General features: G+C 31.8%; 1 protein-coding gene across 6 annotated transcripts in view; it reads right to left on the bottom strand.

The window, feature by feature from the left end:
- The window catches only part of LOC123701022 (fibroblast growth factor 22), a 178,247-nt gene that overhangs the window by 110,720 nt on the left and 44,475 nt on the right, over window positions 1–23,052 (bottom strand). For all 6 annotated transcript variants that reach the window (XM_045648433.1, XM_045648431.1, XM_045648430.1 and 3 more), the window contains exon 3: window positions 18,076–18,549. In XM_045648433.1, the coding sequence (XP_045504389.1) occupies window positions 18,076–18,295 (220 nt within the window). In that variant the 5' untranslated portion in view covers window positions 18,296–18,549. The remainder of the gene's footprint in view (window positions 1–18,075; window positions 18,550–23,052) is intronic.

Here is a 23,052-nt window from a genome sequence, read left to right as displayed (position 1 = left end):
TATATATTATACAAAACCCCTTTTTTTCAAATGTTTATCTTATTTTTAAGATTATAATTACGAATTAATCAAAAGTTTGCAATTATGAAAACAAACTCGCAAAACATCGTGTCCTCATTTAATTTCTACACGAATATATCATAATGATTAAACTAATACAATATGAATAATAAACTTGTTATTCAAATTTTTTTAATGTGAATATTGTATTTTTTTATATAAAGCCTAAAATATCGCACCAAACAGCGTTTCCAAGAATCAGTTATCTTTATTCCTATACATACTAATATTATAAAGATTTATTTTTTTATTTATATGTACCAATTATGCTCCGAAACTACTAAACTAAATTTTTCCGATTTTTCAATCCTTGGTTAAAAATTACCCGTGCAATAAAGTATTACACGATTATATTAAAATGTCACCTGTAAACTGTCAAATACGGGCAAGAAGAATACATTTTTGAAATGGTAGTTTCATAAGTTATTCGATGAATAAGTTTTGACCAACGATTGAAAAATCAGCCCTAATTAAACATTCTTTCATCGTTAAAACGCTACACTATTCCAAAGTGACATCGGCTTAATTTTCTTGAACAAGCTACTTTAAATATTTCTCAGCCAAAGCTAAATGCCATATCCATAACAAACACGACAAGCTGTGATGAATGTACGCTGATTTTTTAAATAAATCCATTTCGATATGGTTCTCAATTCCGCGCGTATATTGTGTTGACATACAAATAAAAATACTTATTTACACACCGCCTCCACAAGTCATAGTTATGCTTTATCTGATCGTGGATTTATCGCATCTTTTAACAATTATTTGTATTGTTTTCCTTTTTTATTATACGGACGTAATATAGGACTCCAGTTTGGCCGCCCACGACTTTGTTAACTGTTTGTGATAATTTTTGTCAAAAGCAAGACTAAAACATAGTCATTTTAATAAGAACTCTATCAGCCAATATCTTGTATTAATCCAGTTTCGGAGATTAGCTGAAACATACAGCCAAACATTTTAACATTATTGTAGTACATTCCGATTTGACCTTCAATATACCTTCAATTCAATAGGTAATCATAAAGCTCCTTGTAACAATGGCCTTTGGTTGAAAATAAAGTCCAATCTAAATTAAAAACACAATAAAAGTTAATGAATCATTAAACAAAAACAAGTAGCCTGATGGGAATCTAATGGAAGTGCAATTAATAAAACATGAGTCCCGATTTGAGTCCTCTTAATCCCAAGGTCAAAGAAATGTTACCCTAACTATGGGTTCTCGAATGAGAATTTTCGAGTGAGTTGCTTTCGAGTTTAATAAGTTTCTGGTTTATATTTTTTTGGAATTGGTCCACGTGTTAGAAGATTGTAAAATAAATACCTTAGGTTGTTGTTTTCAAACCAAAGGTCACCTCAGGTCTCTTTTAAAAAAAAAATTATCCACGAATATTTACCTTCCTACCCTTAATTTTATTCATAATTCATTTTCATTTTTGATAAGAGTAAACAAATATTTACTACTAGCTCTTCGCCCGCGTCTTCGCCCGCGTTTTCAAGGAAAACCCGCATAGTCCCCGTTCCCGTGGGATTTCCGGGATAAAACCTATCCTTTGTGTTATTCCAAGTTACCCTCTATATGTGTGCTAAATTTCATTATAATCGGTTCAGTAGTTTAGGCGTGAAAATCATACATGCATACAAACCTTTCCTCTTTATAATATTAGTATACAATAGAAGTATAGACAAGGTACATGACCTTCAAAGTTTCTACAAATCAAAACTAAACCGACCACTTTTTGAACATTAAAATGTAAAATGCAACAGTAAAAATTAATTTCATACATACTAATTCACATTCCTACATCAATATCATAATAAAATTCGACCTACCGCATATACTTTCACTAGAGTATAATATCATGACATCCCGGCATATTAATTTAATCTCTATTACGAGAACATATATTAAGGCTTAATAACTTTACTGCAATTTTATTAATGTTCTTACTGCTATTTAGAAACATTTTATAGCTCAAATTTCAAGAGATACATCCATTTTGCTGATAAATAGTGGTTATGTTTAACTTTTTCATCTGGTTTCAATAGTGGAACATTTTAACCCTTAGCAGGTATCGTGGGTCAAATTTGACCCAGAAGCGAACATTTTTGGTTATAATTCTTTAATTATTTATGCAACGACTGTGCGCTTCTAAGTATTCTCAGTGCGTCGCTAGCTGCAGCGGGGGGTGCATGTGCAGAACTGTGACTATCTTAGGAGCGGAGGTAAGTAGCTTTCTGGGTCACGTTCGACCCACGACACCAAATAAGTAACTTGTTTCACTGAGTGTAATTACTTACTTTTTTGGTTTTATTGTTTATTTGTACTACATTGGAGGGCTTTTTGAACGACAGACAAATCGAGGAGTTGATGAACGACTTAAGTGATGATTTGTAATTGAAAAATGAAAGAATACCAAATGTAAACCAACTTTGTGACGACGAAATCATCAGCGATCGAGACAATCCCTAATCTGTTAGTTGCTTAGAAGACAGTGTATTTCGAGTAAGTTCTGACGACAGTGAAAACGAAGTGGAGATACGAGAATAATAGAAAATATACGAGGAACGAAAATACGAGAGATGAGAGTGAAGAAGATGAGGATGATAGTTGATGGTAGAAGTCATTTTGGTTTTGGTTGTCATTTTTTTTATTTTATGCTGATTTCAGAAGCAATTTGTTTTTTTGTTATAATAAAGATATGAGAAGTGCCATAAATATATTTTAGTTAAAGTTTTTCTAACATTTCTATTTTTTTTTATGTTTTAAGTTCACATTAAGCAAAAAGTACCAAAAAATAAGGTTATTTACAAATGTGTGTAAAACATGATATTTTTTATATATATTCTAAAATCAAATAAGGTTATTTTGTAAAACAATATTTTTTTATTTCTTATCTAACCATATTTTATACAAATAATAAAAAATCTACGTTCTACAACAGATTGTTTGGTATGGGTAGAATTTGACCCACGATACCGGAAGTGTTGCCAAAAAAGGCGATACCAGCTAAGGGTTAATGAGATTTATTTGTGCATATAAATACTGTTTTCATGTAAAGCAGGCAATATTTTGGTGTTACCTATTTCAAATATTTATATTTCAAATATTAATATGTAACAAAAAGAGCGATGAAGTTATCGAAATATCTGGGTTATCTCCTATTTAAATTCATTACAATTTTTGAATAGTACATAATCCCCCTGACCTGAATAATTACATATCACATCTGCTACTTTATTCTTTGGCATATAAAACGTATTCCCAATACCACAAATAATATGCTATACTAGTAAATACTTTTTTGAATTGTTTAATAGGAATGCGTGAAACCTTACTTCAGTATAATGTCATCAAATGAGCACGTTAAGGGGCACGTACAGGCCACCTGATGTAAAGTGGTCACCACCGCTCATAAACACACTGCTAGAATAGCATTACAGGCGCTTTGCTGCGTTTTAAAAACAAATAAGCTGTTTTCCTGAAGACCGCTGGTAGGGGTAACTCGCAATTTGGCGGTACATCATTTTCGGTAAGTGAGTCGAGTCCGACCTGTTTTGCGCGTGTCGATGCACCTGTGCTGTGGCAAAGATTATTTTTTTAGATGCGTCATTTATTTTTTAAATACATGCTAAGCAGTTTTAATAGAATGTATCGGCATTCGGCAATGTTAGTAATCGTCGATGACTAAATTTGGAGACATGTAAAAATTTAATAATTTTTTTTTCACTTTATATACAGTGCATTTTCTGCAATTGGTGAATGTAATCATCGTAATTAAACCGGCAGGTCAATGAACCATACAAAAATAACGATGAATGAATGAATTATGTACACATTCAAAAATATAAGATATTTTACAGTTCGTTACCCTTACACCTGGTTTTAACTTAACGTCAGGAATTATTTAACTGACTTTACAATTTATAGCTTAACATAAATATTATCTGTTTTGGAAGACCGCAATACCGCCACAATCTGTCTCTATTATTTAAAGAAATCTATTCTGAAAAACATATTATTCAAAATATACAAAAATAACTGTAGCTGAAAAAAACATGCGCGTTTTTTACTAACTAATAGGTTGGACTCTCGCCCAAATCTTTCGATCAACTCTTATTAAGCTTTAACACAATCCCACCAAACCTAACGTAAATAAGAAACACGCGAAACAAAATAAACAAAAAAATAATATAAAACATTTCTTATTTTTGTTTCTCACACATAAGATCGATTTTCAAGCTTCAATTCTCTTTTTTATCGTTGTTTTCTCTTAATATGTTATCTCCCTAATTGTACAGATATCCGCAACACTCCTATTTTATGTTCATCAAATATATTGGATATTGACCTCTATCTACATATTGTCTACAGTCTCTCCTTATATATCTTCTAAAATAATAATTTATTGCACTATAATAAATATTTTGTAACCTGTAAGTTAATAAACTTGATGCTCCATTAAAAACTGTATTAATATATGTACATATTAGGATTTTATTAAATATTTTGTTAACGTCATAACATTATTTCCCATTACAAACCTAGACAAAACCAGGACAATAAACTGTAATGTACCTAATCGTTTTTATTGAAGCATTGCTTTACATCGATCATTTCACAGTAGAGCGTGTTTCGCTATCAGATAAGGCATGGACTAAATATTTGATTTTTCAAACGTCTACCCAATGACATGGTCAATTGAATTTGACAGGAATTTTTGACACCTTATTATTCACTGTCGTTGAGTTTTATGATGGTGTGTGGTTAAACAGTAGCTTTATATAGAGGAAGTTCAAGTTTCGTAGTGGAACTAAATTCAATTTATACTTTGATAAGCTCAAAAAAATAAGATTTGTATCATTTTTTTTCGTATCAAAATAATATATTTTGAATTTTCGCAAGTGTTTAACGGAATACTTTAAATATATCAATGTACGCGATACATAATATACTCGACTATAAATACAAGAAGACAACCCACTTCATATTAAGCTTATGTATCATTTTGATACAAAAAAACAAAGCATTCTATAAATCAGTTTAGTTCCATCAATCCATCTCACCAAACTTTCACGGTTGACATAAGTATACCTCTTCTCATTTTACAATTATTGTATAAATGTTGATATGTTACCACTTACCATAAAACGTCGTGCCACATCTACCTTATCACTTATTCTTTGCCAAATGAATCGATGCGGTACTTAAGGGTTCATATTAAAATTCGCAACATGTACCATTCAGTTATTTAATCACCAACATTGGATCTTAACAAATATAATTAACAAAAATGCTATAAATGTTGCCGATTGCTATTTCGAGAAATCATTTTTGAAGAAAATACATTGTAATGAAGACGTATTTGACATTATGGTGGTTAGTTAAGTAATAAGGAACAAATGAAACAGAAAAAATATATGCAGGTAGAATGCAATAGTCACCTAGTTATCATTTATGATAATAGGTATACTGAAACTTATATTATTCGATTAAATAACATTTTAACGGTTTAAAAAAGCGATTTATTTACCATATTTGAATCCAATTCGAGCACATCAGAGGTTTAAACAAATTTACAACCATTTAAGTTTATTAATTTAGTAAATAAAATAACTCTAAATTTATCATTTCGTTGTCAGTATAATGTTTATAATATACAAAATTTAAGATAAACAATTTTTTAGTAAATATTTATATGCACTAATGGCTTTGTATCCAATCAAAAATATAAAAAAAAAACGCGACAAGTGTATAATTTAACATATTATATATAGATAATAATGCAATCATTTATAAAAATTGGATTATTTATATAAACAAATTCGTATTAAAATAACAAATGAGCGAATTTCGCTAATGGTTACAAATGAATTAAAATCAAACTAATGGTTCGTCTAATTAAAATGTTAAAAAGATAAATGGGTCGCTGACAGACGGACGTCGTGGCATTTAAATTTATATTTCTTTGGTTTTGTCTTATTAAACTTCCTCCATATGTTTTTAGTTTTACTTGCATTTTATCATTATTTGGTATCTATGTATACTTACGTTAGGCGGTTAACTTCAAGAATGAAGAGGTCCTAGGTTCGATATCTAGTGAAGTCTAATAAAATTATAACAATTTCTAGTGAAGTATTTAAAATTCAGATGCATCAAAAATTGTTTTTATAGTAGCTTTTAGTAGTATTTTATAGCGTTAAAAAAGCCATTCCAAATTAACTTCGCATAATTTGATAAGGCATTTTCATACAAGCCCCTAAATTATTTTGTCACAGATAAGATCGGCTATATGATATACCTCAAAAAGCCATTTACCACAAATCAAAATTTCTTCACACATGCTAACCAGGTGTAAATTACTATATTAAAATGCGGGTATCCGTCCCGATCGAAAATGTTAAGGCGGTGCCACACTGTCCAATTTGCATGATGAAAAGCTTGATCGTTTATTTACAACCTTGATTTTCACGTCCGAGTAAGAAAAATATACCTACGTATTGACAAAATATAGGAAATAAGAACGATATGCAAACCAATCACTTTTTAATATGATTGATTTGAATAATATTTTCATATGAAAATTGAAACTGAAAATGAATATTTTAATATAATAAATTAATAATATAAGTAGGACTCAACTTCGATGCATGGACGAAACGAATCCTGGAAAAAGAACATTATTTGCTACAAAATATACGGAAACGTGATAAATTGTATAATATGTAGGTAAGTAATGTATATTTTCAGTGTATAAAAAATCGATAAATCAATGAACGATCATGCAAATTGGCCAAGCAATTGGACAATGCATGACCATTAAAATGCCTGCATGTTCATAAAATAAATGGCTTATTGGATTTTTTTTTTATTTTTGACGTTAACGCGATGTCGTTATTATTTTTAACGATATTAATAACACGTTTAACATTAGATACCTACTTACTAAACTGATAATTTTTATATTATACAAAATATGCGCTTGTCCGTTCGTTCGTTGACATATCAATATGTCATAGTTAAGACTTATAACAAATATTAACATTTAATTGTGATTAGTGAAAAAAGTTTTTTGAATATATGAATAAAATTAATATTAATTTAATTAGGTCATATAATTTAAACTCTGATTTATGTAATTTTATTAAGTAGGTATGTACTTACCAGATAAACAAATAAAACAACATTTATATATTTTGGTTTTATTTTCGAAAAATGGCCTATCTAAGACCGAAAGATTTTTTCAAATCGGGCCAGTAGTTCCTTAGATTAGCGCGTTCAAACAAACAAAAGAAACAAAAACTCAGCTTTATAATATTACTATAGATATAGATTACTTTATAAGTTTAAATTACTTTATGTAGTTTGTAAAACATTTAAAAATATACGTTTTATATAAAAACTGAAGTGGGTACCAAGTCGAATAACATTTGATTTACGCATCTTCATAACAAATGTTGCAAAAAATGTGCATTTACATGAAGTCGGTGTTTTGTACGCAATACAACATTATGTTTGTGTCAAACCATTTATTTTATGTGCATTTAAATAACGATTTTGTTTAAAAGATATGAAAATATTACAGTACTAAGTCTTTAATTTGATATTATGTTATAAATTCTAGAGTAGATACCTATTAGATCAAAGATGATTTTTATGCAAATTTCATCGTGATGGATTGGGTAGGTAATTTTATGTACGTAGGTATTTAGGAGTTCTTAAAACGAATACTTGGAAACTTGGAAAGTCAGATATATATATCTAAAAAGTGTTCGAGCATTAAATAAGTTTTGAGGTGAATTTAACCATCGCAAATCTATACTAAAATTATTAAGCTGAAGAGTTTGATTGTTTGTTTGAACACGCTAATCTCGGGAACTACTGGTCCGATTTGAAAAATTCTTTCGGTGTTAGATAGCCCATTTATTGAGAAAGGCTAGCATATAGTTATATTATTAAAATATCAAAAGTGATATTAAATTTTGTATGTAAACACAAAACCAATTTTTCAAAACTTAAACCGACACCGATAAAAAATCAACATAAAAAAAAAGATTCAAATTTAGAATATCACATACGACCAATTCAAATACTTTATAAAGACGTTAAAAATATGTAATCTGAATTCTCTATCATTACGATACAATAAATCCTTCATCGTCAACTATCTGAAATCTGAAGTGGGACGAACAAAGACTATTTTTGTGTGTTTGTTTTTGTTCGATCGCATCTCAGTTCCACACTCGTAAATCTCGCCTTAGAATATTTTGAAATAGTATTGAAGCTTTTTAGCAAAGAACAAAAAAAATCGGTCAAGTACGAGTCGGAATCGTGACACTAAGGGTTCCGTACAAATAACTGCTTTTTAGTTTATTATAACTGTAAAAAAATTATCCATTGATTGCAAATATCATAGCTTAACGTCAACCTGTTTTTTCAACAAGTTTTAAAAATTTTTAGCCTTTTTAATAACCATTTATCTTTCTCTCCATACGTCCGGTTGTCTGGAAGAAATCGCTACATAGCGAATGACCGTCAATTGTTTAAATGCATTCTTAGGTTAGTCTAATTGTACCTAATAATTTTAAGAGCAATGAAGTAATAATAAATTAATAATTTAAATCTCATTTTTTTACACGTGTACAAATAATACAATACAATTCTAATAATCCGTGCACTAAAAAAAAATTAATGTCAGGTCGTAAGATAAAGCGACCACCCACAAAAAGATTTCAAAACCTAGAAACCAAGTCTAGCTCAGTCTAGAATGAAAATAAACCAATCCAATGAATTAGAGCATTACCGGCTGTGCAGTAAATTCTTTGTGAAATGACAAATCTCGATACATGCCAACTTTCTGAGGTATATTGTTCGTACGTGTGGTCTGCGACTGAGATATTTTTGTGTATAGGATAAACTAGAAATGCATTTGTTCTAGGAAAGAACCAAATTATATATTTGTTTTATTTATTTTTTTGCATATCCTGATTTGTAATTACTATAACTTTAAGTACCTTCGACGAAATTATGTGCGTAGGTACCAGTATTTTTTATGTAAAGTTTTTTATGTTAACTAAATAAATTTTAAATAAAAATAAGAGGTGCAATAGAGAATAAACCAAGTGCAATATTTTTGGCACTAAATTATATTGTCTTACCCGAGTTGCCATCCATAATTCGCTAAGTGGCAACATATTTACTGTCTGTTTGTTTGTTTGTACGTCTTATTGAAGATTTAACGTATTTCGTATAAAATAAATAGTTTTTTGTTTTTTATTTAGAGCGTTATGCAATTGCGAAACGCACAGAATAATAACTAGTAAAAACGTTTTAAAATTTTGACGTTATTTTGGATAAATGTGTTAATTTTTTTAGTCCTTATTTATTACTAGCTGTGTTCCACTATTTTACCTGCAGTGCGCTGCTTCTGTTGGTCTATAATTTTTCAAATCGGACCAGTAGTTCCTGAGATTAGCGCGTTCAAACAAACAAACTCTTCAGCTTTATAATATTAGTATAGATACCTAAATTTACTTTGACATAATATGTATATCCTAATAATGATGTATGTAGTTTTGTGACAATAGTTCAGTTAATTAATTATCTGTGCGTTTGTGATTAGACATTATTTATTGCTTAGATACAATATTGATTTTAACTGTACATATTTAACACTAGCTTCCGCCCGCGACTCCGTCCGCGCGGATGTCGGTCTTCGCGTGGATGGTTTATTTCTCCATTTTGAGACCTCTGACAATAACATCTTATAAATATCTATTGGACCCAATTCCCAAATACGGTTAGGCCTATAATAATACGCAACGTGTGTTCGCGGTTCTACGGAACAACGTCTATGGATAAAACTAAAAAATTAAGATAAATTTTTTTCTACGTATTTTTCCAGGATAAAAAGTATCCTATTTTACGCCCAGGATAATAAGGTATAATTATACCAAGTTTCATCGAAATCGAACCGCTAGTTTTCACGTGATGCCTTCACATACAGACAGACAGACAGACAGACAGACAGACAGACAGACAGACAAAAATTTTTTTAATCACATATTTGGGTTTGGTATCGATCCAGTAACACCCCCTGGTATTTATTTTTTCAATATTTTCAATGTACAGAATTGACCCTTCTACAGATTTATTATATGTATAGATTACGCGTATTTATCTTAAACATTATCTACAAAGGAAGACCGAGTTTGTTCCAATGTTTTCATTTCATTGTACATTTTTTTTAAGTTTAATAGCAAAATAGTGTTGTTATGTTTTGTTATATAAACTTGAAAATAATGCATCATCTAAAGACGCGGGCTTGAATCCCGCCTCATAATATATTTTTTCTATTAAAAATCGCAACGTTCATCATCCACTTTTAACAACAATAAAACGAAACTGTTTAAAAAATCTGTTTTAAATATCAATAAATAGAACTTTCCTTAAGCTCAGTTATTTACCGAACATCCATAAAATACAGGCCTCATTCAAGCCCTAACCCAAATAATAATTGGATCAAATAAACCGCACACAACCTCGAAACACGTCGACATAATAATTCGTGACCAAGTGGCAAAAAGTACGACTCGCAAAATGGCTTTCCACAAAGTAATAATTGATATAATCCGAGCTCATATGCAGTTAAATACAATATTACTTCACTTATATTACAAACGCAAAAATGAACTCTATTTACTTAACAACAGAATTGTTATTACAATAATTACAATGTTGAGTACATAATGAGTTTGTCAAAACTCGAAAGTTTATTCGCAATCAAAGGAAATTATTACGAGGAAAAGATAAAACTTTAAAATCGTTACTCTCGTGTGAAATTGTTTGTGAGTGATCGTTGTTCTTTCTTCATTCACAATCAAAAATTGGTGCAAATGTATATTAATAATCTCTTGAAAGAAGAGATAAGAAAATAAAACTATTACCAACAACAACGATAGGAAGAGTTAGTGCATTTTTTGCACATGCTGATGTTATTTGTTTCAAATTCGAGATTTTCTCTCAAATTTTAATAGAGAACTATGATGTAATATGCTTTTGTGAAACAAATCTAAGTGAAGGTATTTGCGATAGTGAGTTGTTTGACAATAGGTATACCGTCTTCCGTAGAGATCGTTATACGTCACAATGTAGAAAGGTGGACGGCGGTGGGGTTTTAATAGCGGTTAAAAAAGAGATACCCACTATACGTCACCAGAACTGGGAGAGCTCTGCAGAGGATATTTGGCTATCTCTTAGAATAGGTAATGTTTCTGAAATCATTATTGGTTTAGTTTATCTCCCACCTGATGTACCTAAGCAAATCTATGAACACTATTTTGAGACATGTACACACGTACTCACTGAAAATGATAAGCAGGTCATAATTATTGGTGATTTTAATATTCCAGAAATAGACTGGAGTCACGATTTAAATTTTATGCAAGGATCTCTATCTCATAAGGCTAAGGCTCTTGTTGATATAATGTCTATAGGCAGCTTACATCAATTAAACAAAATAGTTAACGTAAATAATAGAGTACTTGACCTTTTCCTTACGAATATTATGGGATTAAATACAGAAAATGTAGATCCTTTAATAAACGAAGATAGACATCATCCTCCTTTTAAGGTATATATTTCTACACCTAAAAAACGTATGTCTAATTACAATATATCTGATTCTTTTAATTTTAGAAAGTGTAATTATACAGAATGCAAGAAATTTTTGAATAATATAAATTGGAATAATGAATTTAAAGGCTTTATCGATGTAGATGAATATGTTAATAAATTTTATGAGCTACTTTACATTGTAATTAAAAATAATACACCTTATAAAAGATGCAATGTTCACGGAAACGCACAAACTCCTGTTTGGTTCAGTAACGCCCTTAAGAAATGTCTGAGAGAAAAAGAAAAATATCACACAAAATTTAGAATATTCGGTAATCCCCGGGACTATGATACCTTTTCCCTCTTACGCAAGCGAGCAAAACGCCTTATCAGAACGTGTGAACGTAACTATAAAAAATCAATAGAAGAATCTTTACCCCAATCTACAAAACTTTTTTGGTCTTACATTAAAAACAAAAAACGTGCTTCGTCCGTTCCTCCCACGCTTACTCTGGGTGATCGTTCAGCACATACAGATATTGAAATAAGTAATATGTTCGCAGAGTTCTTTTCATCTGTCTGGGAAAAAGACTCATCAGGTAATCATATACCAAAAGTTGATAGTGTCGATAGGTTTAATTTTACATTGCACAATATTCAAATAGATAAACTAAGCATAAAACAACATCTTAAAAATGTCGATATTAATAAGGGTCCAGATCCTGACCGTATATCCCCTTTATTTATAAAGGAGTGCATGCAATGTCTTGTTGAACCTCTTCACATCATTTATAACCTCTCAATAAATCAAGGTAAATTTCCGACTATCTGGAAAACTGCTCACGTAGTACCTGTGCACAAGGATGGTGATGTAACTAACTGTGAAAATTATAGACCAATTAGCATTCTTTCATGTTTTTCAAAAATATTTGAGGCTTTAGTGTATGATCATATATTCTTTTTTATCAAACCAGCTATTAGCTCGAAACAACACGGCTTTGTGAAACAAAAATCTACAACGACGAATCTTTTAGAATATACAAATTTTATTCATGGGGCGTTAAATAGTCAAATACAAGTCCATTCTATATATACAGACTTTAGGAAAGCCTTCGATAAGGTTAATCATAGGCGACTACTTGGTAAACTATTCTGCGAGGGAATCCGCGGTAATTTGCTGCGTTGGCTCTCTTCATATATATTAAATAGATCTCAGATAGTCAGAATACTTGGAAGTTATTCTCGTCCTATTCCTGTATTATCGGGTGTTCCTCAGGGCTCAAATCTGGGCCCTTTATTATTTGTGATTTTTATAAATGATTTGTGCAATAATTTCTCATCAAATTGTTTACTTTATGCTGATGATTTAAAAATATTTAGAAAAATTTTCACTATAAATGACTGCATTGAACTACAAAATGATTTGAATAAATTAAAAGATTGGTGTGTTACAAATGCTATGTTTCTTAATGTAGATAAATGCTATGTTATGGAATTTGGTAGTACGGCAGTAAAAATAAAATATAATTATTCTCTAAATGCTAAAAATCTGATATGGAAGTCAAACGTACGTGATTTAGGAATTATCCTTGATAGCAAACTCTCATTTTTGGACCATTATACACATATTTATAAATCATGTAACAGATTGCTAGGGTTTATTTTACGTTCATGTAAAGGTTTCCGGAATCCTAAATCTTATATTTGTCTTTTTAACTCTCTCATTCGTAGCAAATTGGAATATGCAAGTATGATTTGGTCCCCCTTTTATTTGATTCATATAAAAAATATAGAAAAAATCCAAATCAAATTTTTGAGAATACTTTCATATCGGTTTCATCTAAATAAAACGCTTCATATTTATGAGGAAAGATTATCTTATTTTAAACAAGTAAAACTGTCAGATCGTCGAAAAATATTGGAATTAATATTTCTAAATAAAATTATATGTCAATAAATAAATAAAATTATGGTCAACTGTCCTCTGCAGCTCTTTCCCAAATCTCCATTCATATACCACTTAGAAGTAATCGAAATAATCGAACTTTCACGTTGCCAATCCACCGCACCCAAAGAGCATATCATAGCACTCTAAACAGAATCTGCACAAATTACAATAAGTTGTGCGAGATAATTCCAGATCTTGACATTATCGCGAGTAAACCTATTAGATTTCGGAAATGCCTATTTGATAACCTTACTATACTGTCGCAGGTCCTTCAATAGTTTAGAAATTTGTCTCTAGTAGTATTGTACCATTCCCCTTTTTAAATTACCTATTATCTGTTAATTAGTATATTGATTACTCTTTGTTTATGTGTAAGCGATTGTAATTTATAGTCTAGTAGTCAACACATGTTATTGCAATAACAATTAGTCATTAAGGTTTATGAAGTTAAATAAGTATTGTACCTATATTATTGTTATATGTGTTTGTGTTGCAAATAAAATAAAATAAAATAAAAATAAAAATAAAATCAAATCAAATCGAATAAATTGATAATTACGATAAAATTAAATACACAGGTATAATATATTTACATTTTTAAAAATCCTAACATACTTTTAAAACCCTTTATTCATGCCAACATATTAGACATTGTTTTAAGAACATATTATAGAAGGCAATGAAAATCCCTACTAATAAGTTAAAAAATTATAGATACATACTACATAGGTAATCTTTAAAACTAGCCAGTTCTGTCTATAATGTGCTACATTGTATTTACAATATTACCTATAGTCTACTTTTCCAAAAACCGCACGAACTGATCCTAATCCAACATAATATTATAATGGGCTCTCTTCACAATGGGCAACGCTAGGGGACTAAAGGCAATCACGATAGTGTAGAGCCTAAATGTCTATGATCGGTCGTCATTGTAGGTGTTTTTTATTCATAATCGCCGTAATGGCGGCAAACATCGACGATCAGTTGGGCCAACGCTGCCTATAGTGAAGAGGGCCCATAACATATAATGTTCAATGCACATACAATTTGATATGTTACCTTTCAGATCTACATACTCTGTGGTTACGCTTCAGCTACATTCCCACAGTCTACTGGAATGTAGAAGCCGTTTTGATTTATTGAACACTATTTTGTTACTATTTATGCGACATTATTAAGGTCTGATTTCATACGTTCCTGGTATTTTGATGTAGCTTGGTATGGTTATGTATGAAAAAATGGCGTGCAAGTAAGAGATTTGGCGCCATTTGGTAATATATAATATTACTATTTTTTGCATTACTTTAAGCAAAATTATTAAGAACTTTTTTCTTTAAAGAATTACTGCGCTGCAACATTGCGTCTAGATCTAGAGGAAAAATCATAGGAGAAAGTAATCGATAACAGAACTTTCTTCATTCTTCTTGCCTTTTGATCACATGAATATGTCGGAATAACTCATATAAAAATTTCTAGAAAAATTGTGGTAAGATTTTCTTATTAAAATATAACACAAATAAGATATTCTTCACTGAAATGAATCCTTGCTATCAATATAAAATTTATATCATTGAGAGTTCTTAACAGGTCATTTAGAATAAAATTAAGGTGTCCTCGGAATCAGGTTTATGCATTGAACTTCTGTTCTTATAGCCATTTGTCACTCGATGCTTATAAAATATTGCTTTTTTATATCGATTCTAAAATTACATGCAAATATTATTATGTTTGAATGTGTCGGATCCATCTTTATTTGCGAGTTGATGAGTTATATATGAAATTAATTATTGGATGCAGCGTTTGTGGTTTAAGAATCCCAATATTTTTTAACGTAATTAAAAAAGATTTAAATTTAATTGCATCAGATCGCATAATAAATATAGTTAATCAAATCATATTATTTTGATTACCTGGACATTTTACGTATACATTTACAAACATAAGTATCGACCATATATCCATTTCAAGCTTCTCCTTTGGACTAAACAGCGTACTGTGCATTGGCTTAAATGACTTAACATCAATTGCACATACAAAATCAAATAAAACACACCCTATGCTTTCTATTTTCATAGTTTAATATAATAACTAAGCTATATCATAACAGAGAGACCACCACACAGCAGCCGCAGGCGATCCTAATGATAATTGAGTCATTATTACAATTTGACAGCAACGAATGGCTATCTCCTATGTAATTATAACAAAGATTGAAATTTTATATACAGTTATAATTGAGCTGTTTGAATTGAGTATTGTGTTTTACTTAGCGAGGTCAATGATTGAACAAAAGGCTTGATCCAAAAACGTTAATGATTATGGCCAATTATGAGAAAGTTTTTGAAGTTATTAGTAGTAGAGTATGTTATTTAAGAAGAAGAGAATACAGGTGAAATTATTATAGATCAAGTGATCGTGGTGATCATGGTGTCCGTAATAGTATGGTAAATCCTGTTCAAACGACCCGAAACACTGACACAAAATTTCGGGTCATTTGTAACAGGATGGCGGTTCTACAGGGGTCTTAGTACGCAATGACAAAAAGAAAAATGATGGTCAGAACGCTGATACCGGATACCTTAAGATACTGTAATATTTTATATTAGAGAATCTTAACATAAAATATTATAGTATCTTCACCGTGTGTGACGCGCTTTAGGCGTCCTATGCCAAGTTAATGTTGTTCTTCTACTGTAAGTATAGTCGAGGAATATAAACTAGTGTAAGAAATTGAAATTAAAAAAGAACAACCACTGTTCAGCTATTGTTCTTTAGCCAAACTGTCCAAATATTTGATGCAAGCGAATTCCAACACATGTCAACGTAGTAAGCTGTCTAGACTCATTTAAATCACGCAACAATAATGTCTACCGTCTGTCTGTTTAATGCTGTGCAAAAAACGAATTAGCATTTAATTTGAGAGAAACATTTTACCTTGTTCAAGATCATTTGTTTGTCTTGCGTTTGAAATGATTGTATCTTGATTTTATCCCAAACGTATATTGATCAATCATCAATTACTTCTGAATTTAAGTTTAAGCTCCTGTGACACGGTACTATCGAGCATTAAAATTTAAAGTGAGTTTTAACCAAATTTTAAATTTGAATTGATAATTACATATACATATACGAAAGACCTTGTAAACATGTGGTAAATATAACATCTATCATAGAACATTTTTTTTAGGAAACAATTGCTATTCTTAATATTGAAGTCGCAAATAAGACGACTTAATTATGATCTTGCTTAGTTATGAATTGAAAAATCATTTTTGTATTGGATAGAGTATAGACCATGTTTGTATCGAGGAAGGCAGGCTATAATGTGATGGTACATAGGTAGCCCATAGCATTCTTCTATACGATACGACCAATAGTAGAAATGAAAAAAAGTGGCAAAACTATTTAGACCAGTCGAAGTTGCGTGCTAGTTATTAAAAGTAGCGATAAATTAAAAGCTTTTTAAGAGAAAAGAGAGAGGTCTAATTAACTTCTGACCTTAGGCAGGTATTTCTCTTCAATGCCATTGGTTATTAGAGTAGCCAGGCCACTCGTATAAACACCTAATCGATACACGATTTACGGCTGCATAAATTATATATAATTCATTCTAATTTTATTTTTATCGCCTCCGTTTTGCTTCCATTTGAAATAATCTTATCAAATATTTGCAATATACATAATGCATTTATAATTTTAACACAACCAGTTTATCTAGTATTCATGGTTGCAGTTTATTGTTATTTTTATTAGTTTCGGCTAATTGTTTTAGTGTCGGTTGATTTTTGGGTAATTAACATCGATTTATAGTGCGAAAAATGGTATTAAATATCAGATCGAATTTATATGATGAAGATTTGGTCCATAAATTTCGTAGTTTATAGTGTTTGCGCTTCCTTTTATCTTGCAAGGTCTAAGTTTTACACATTATGAATTTATGGAAATTGAAAAATAGAATCTACTAAATACGTATCATTCAAATCAATTTTTTGGTCGTTTAAAATTCAATGTTTATCTAGGTATTTAGCATAAATTAGGCTGCTGATATTACATTGTAGAAGCCATTAATCGTAAGTCCTAGAATATGTGACTCTATATTTTAACGAAGTATTGCAATTTAATGTTTTTATTCAGAAATCTAGATTTGGCTTATCGTTAAAATGTCTCTATATTACATACTTCATATTACTACTGGATACGGATATAACATTATCATTCTTTATAAATACGAAAATGTTTGTATTTTCTATCTTTGTAAGGGATTGTAGGAATTAAATCGCATTCTACTTTTGTAGCCGATGTTAGTGATCCTTGTCAAGGCGGGACGCCCTTGCGCATGTCGCTACCAGTCCCAGTCTCTTCTGGCTAACATCGAGAGACACCACTACCCAATATATCATCTATCCTAACAATAAAGACTAAAATGTAACATGCGTATACTCACTGTAAACGCTGTTGGCGTCTGTGGTGCCGTTGACGGTGCCATCCGGCAGTAGCTGCAGATAGCGGTTCTTGAGGAACATCTGTATTGTGCGCGAGGTGCCCGTAATGTGGCTCAGGTTGGCGGAGCGTTGCGCGCGCGCTTCCGGCGCGGGCGCCGCGGCGCAGGTGGCGAGCGCCAGCGCCGCGAGCAGCAAGCGCAGCGGGCGCGCACGCGGTCGCATGGCGCGCCGCGCCCATTGCAGCCGCCCGACCGCCGTCACTGCTCGCTTGTGCTCACTGCACACGCACCGTCTCTACGCTGAACTACCCTACGTCCTGTCTGACATCGCCTTATCGCTCCGACGCACGCGCTACCGACATTGACTCACGGCTCAAGTATAATCAGTTCGACGCGTGAATCTCTGCCGGCTCATGTAATACATAATGCACTAATATTGCACCGCTCGGCTCCGCTTACACCGCAGGTTTCTCGTATCTGAAACAAACGATTGTTATTATTAGATTGCGGTGTTTTATTGTAATCGATACGACTAGGAAAAGACATATAAACTAATTATTGCGTGTGTTATTCGATAGTTTGCGTGATTTCGTCTTTATTGTGAACATGGCTGGGGTCGCGTAATCTGTTGGTAATGGTATTTACCGGATACATGTTCGTAAAACCAATAATGTGGACAGAGTTCTAAGATGTCTGAATCATCTCTCTACGAAACGCTTATTTGCGGTCAATTTTGAAATTAATTTTAGGACATATAAATATTTATAACCGATGACACATACAATAAAATCAATCAAGTGTCACAATATATTTACCATACATTAATTTTATTTGCTCGTCGCTGTATTCTAAATGATGCACTTAATTATGTTGAGTTCCTATAGCTCGCTCAATAAAAGTCAGTTTTTCTCAGAACCTATAAATAGATAAAACTTCACAAAATCGAAAGTCATCGTTAAATAGAAAACAAATGAAATATGCCACTAACCCGTTCATGTTAAACATCAATCCGCATACCGTTTAAATTATTTCATTCAAATAATTAACAAAACTAAACTATCTTCACGGTGGTGTGAAAATCTATTTCCATCCTGTCAGTCTAATTTGAACTATATTATTTGTGAATAAAGTTTAAATTTAAATGATCAATTAATTGCAATCTTTAAGGAAGCATATTCGATTCTAGGAAGCGTAAGAATATTGACAGACGAAAAACTTCAATTACGGTCTATTTTTGCTGAACCAAAATAGATGAGTAAATATTATTATGTGAGCAGGTTTACCGTCCGTGTAGATGGTATTTAACTGCGTTTAGAAACTTTTACGCATTTATTTTTAACCGACTTCAAAAAAAAGGAGGAGGTTATCAATTCGGCCGGCATATTTTTTTTTTCAAATTCTGCATTGTTCAATAATTAATTATAAGGCTTGTAAGTGAGTTTAGTCTAAATTAATAATAAGGCGATTCTTAAATTAAACTTGTATTACAAAATAATGATATTTTATGAACTTATTGATCAAAACAAAGTACATGAACTAGTTTTGATAGGATTTAATAGTTTTATCTAATTATGTCATCAAAATTCCACTAGCAAAACAAAATAACATATCGATTCCTAATTATTACCAAACAAATGCTATCGTTGAGGTTTTCCTCTAAATATTTTTGCAAGCTATAAGACGCGGGTTCAAATCCGGCCTCGTGATCACATCTTTTTTCTATTGTTTAAAGGTTTTCCATTTATGTATGTATGTTTATCAGTCATCTATCATCACTAAGCTTTCGCTTGTGTTATGGAAACCAGATCGTGCCGTGTGTGAAAATTGTCTTGAAATGCTGTAAAACTAAATATCACATGCAATCATTCCTCAACCAATTTTAAGTCTAAAATTCACAAATCTTCATCATACAGACTGAGATAACCATAAATATCCGTCCATCTTCCAGCATCCGAGACCCAAATATATATAACTTGTCCTTTCCTGCAATTGTATCCTTCCAGCTTCATCCGCTATTTATTTCTACTAGCTTTTCTCCCGCGTGTTCGCCCGCGTTTTCAAAGGAAAACCCGCATAGTTCCCGTTCCCGTGGGATTTCCGGGATAAAACCTATCCTATGTGTTAATCCAAGTTAGCCTCTATATGTGTGCTAAATTTCATTATAATCGGTTCAGTAGTGTATGCGTGAAAACCATACATACATACATACAAACCTTTAAACCTCTTTATAATATTATAGTATATAGATTAGTATATAGACCTGACCTCACTTACTGCTCCTAAAAATATATAGCTGAAGAGCTTCAGCTCAGCTTCAGCTATAACAATAATTTATAGCTGAAGAGTTTGTTTGTTTGAACGAGCTAAGCATAGGAACAACTGGACGGTTTCCAAAATTCTTTGGAAAACGAAACCTATGCGAAACCATCGGGCATCAACCAACATGCGGGCAGATCGGTAGTAGCATAATAATTTATTGATAAGGATTTGAAAATATTAATAATGATGTCTCTAATACTATGTTAAAAGGGAGATGATAATTCTGTTGATAATGTATAAAACTCGGCAGTAAAAAGGGTATTGCTAAGAGTTTTGATAAATCAACTACAGCAGTAATCATACAAATTCTTGCGAAAGTTTGTTAGTATGTCCTTCCTTTCACGAATTTATGACATAGAGGCTAAGAAATAATAGAATGATCTCTTAGGTCAAGGTGACATTAAGGTTTAAAAATCGCTTCATAATGTATTTGCTATTATGTTAAAATCTTTAAATAAATATTGTTTTTACATTTACAAATTAAACAAATATTTTATGAGAATTTTTAGCTTATTTTACGTAAAATTCTATATGAGGCATTTTTTTCTTGCAGATAGAGAACATAAAACTAAAGCTCTTATCCTACTAATAGTACGCGAAAGTTTGTGAGGATGGATGGATGGATGTTTGTTATTCTTTCACGTAAAAACTACTGGACTGATTACAATGAAATTCGGTATATAGGTAGCTGAAGATCCAGAATAAGCTATTTTTTATCCCGGAAATCCCACAGCAACTGGAACTATGCGGGTTTTTCTTTAAACGTGAGCGAAGCCGCGGGCGGAAATCTAGTAGTTAAATTTAGGTGGCAAGTTAAAACATTATCTGTCAGACTATCTTTCCGTTATACAACTTTAAAATCTGCACTGTCATCGATAATTAATTACAAGATAAGTTCCAGATAGTGTATCTGGAGCACGGCTTTCATTGACCAATTGATTAGCGGGTAGTTTCACAAATTGGACTTTGATTGCTTCCTCGAAATTTTTCCGGTCAGACGTTTTGAATTAACTGCTAGATTGTTTATTTATTAGTGATTAATGGGATTAATTTACGCTTTCTGCACATTGTAAAAATCTTTAGGGAAAAAAAGCCTATTGAATAGTAATTGTAATTTAGGTACTTAGAATTTATGTGATATACAATCTATACTAATATTATAAAGCTGAAGAGTTTGTTTGTTTTCTTTGAACGCGCTAATCGCAGGAACTACTGGTCCGATTTGAATTATTTCAGTGTTAGATAGCCCATTTATCGAGGAATGGCTATATAGGTATCATTACGCTAAGACCAACAGGAGCGGAGCCACGCGGGTGATACCGCGAAGCGCAGCTAGTTTGAGATAAAATTAACAAAAATGAATTTTACTAATTAATATCATAAATCAAGGGTGGGGTTGTAAATTTTAAATCATAGGAAGGGTGTTGTAAATTTTTTTTGGCAGAAATTTTGTAAATTATGATGTTGAATTTTAGCTTAGATGCTGCAGGAAATTTTAAACATAAACTTAGCTTTACAAGCAACAAGCTAAAGCTATCAAGAAATAAATACGTATTTTATTGAAAATTGAAATATTAATAACGTTCAACTATTAGTAATTCTGATGTTCAGAGTGAACATGACGTCCGCGTCAGCACATCACTAATTACTTACCAATCTTAGCAAAAAGCGCCTAACCAATCGCTAATTCAACACTCAAAAGCATAAACAACCATTCATAGAATTGTCTATTCCATCAAGTTAATTAAGAGTGAACGAAATATGTATTGGCACAGATAATATAAGATAATATAATACATAGGTACTACTAAAATTCCGCCCGCGGCTTCGTCCGCGTTTTCAAAGAAAAACCTGCGGGTTTTTCTTTGAAATAAACGGGAACTATGCGTAGTTCCCGTTTATTTGGGATTTCTGGCATAAAAAGTAGCAGTTATTCTGGGTCTTAAGCTACCTACATACCAAATTTCATTGTAATCTATTCAATAGTATTTGCATGACAAACATACATCCTAACAAACATTCGCATCCTACTAATCCTATCCTACTAATTCATACTATTCCTACTAATATTATAAATACCAAAGTTTGTGAGGATGGATGTGTGTTTGTTACTCTTTCACGCAAATACTACTGAACCGAATACAATGAAATTAAGCACTCATATAGAGGGTAACTTGGATTAATACATATGATAGGTTTTATCCCGGAAATCCCACGGGAACGGGAACTATGCGGGTTTTTCTTTGAAAACGCGGGCGAAGCCGCGGGCGGAAAGCTAGTTTATAATATTAGTAGTATGTATTGCTAATGAATCGGCCGGACGGCTAACAAGTCCCAATCTTGCTCTCATCAATCTGTCATTCGATCCTGAATGAATTAACGAGAATGATTGATCCGATCCTAATTGACATTTCAAACCGCACGTTTTAATGATTCTTTTTCATTTTCGCAGATAAAAAATTACTAGGCGATGTGTGGATGACATCATCAAATGTGGAGGCCTCGTGAGATTCGTCGATGACGTATAGCTTCGTCCTGCGGCTTCGCTTGCTTTCCGGATGAAGAGCAACAATTGAGTTTCTTGCCGGTTCTTCTCCATAGATACTGCTTTCCGAAGCGGTGGTAAATGTCAAACTATGTTGTGGCGATTCAAAAGTGCTG

The sequence above is a fragment of the Colias croceus genome, chromosome 20, assembly GCF_905220415.1.
Source record: "Colias croceus chromosome 20, ilColCroc2.1".
NCBI lineage: Eukaryota > Metazoa > Arthropoda > Insecta > Lepidoptera > Pieridae > Colias > Colias croceus.
The sequence above is the reverse complement of the archived record's forward strand: the minus strand, read 5'-3'. Positions and strand labels throughout refer to the sequence as shown.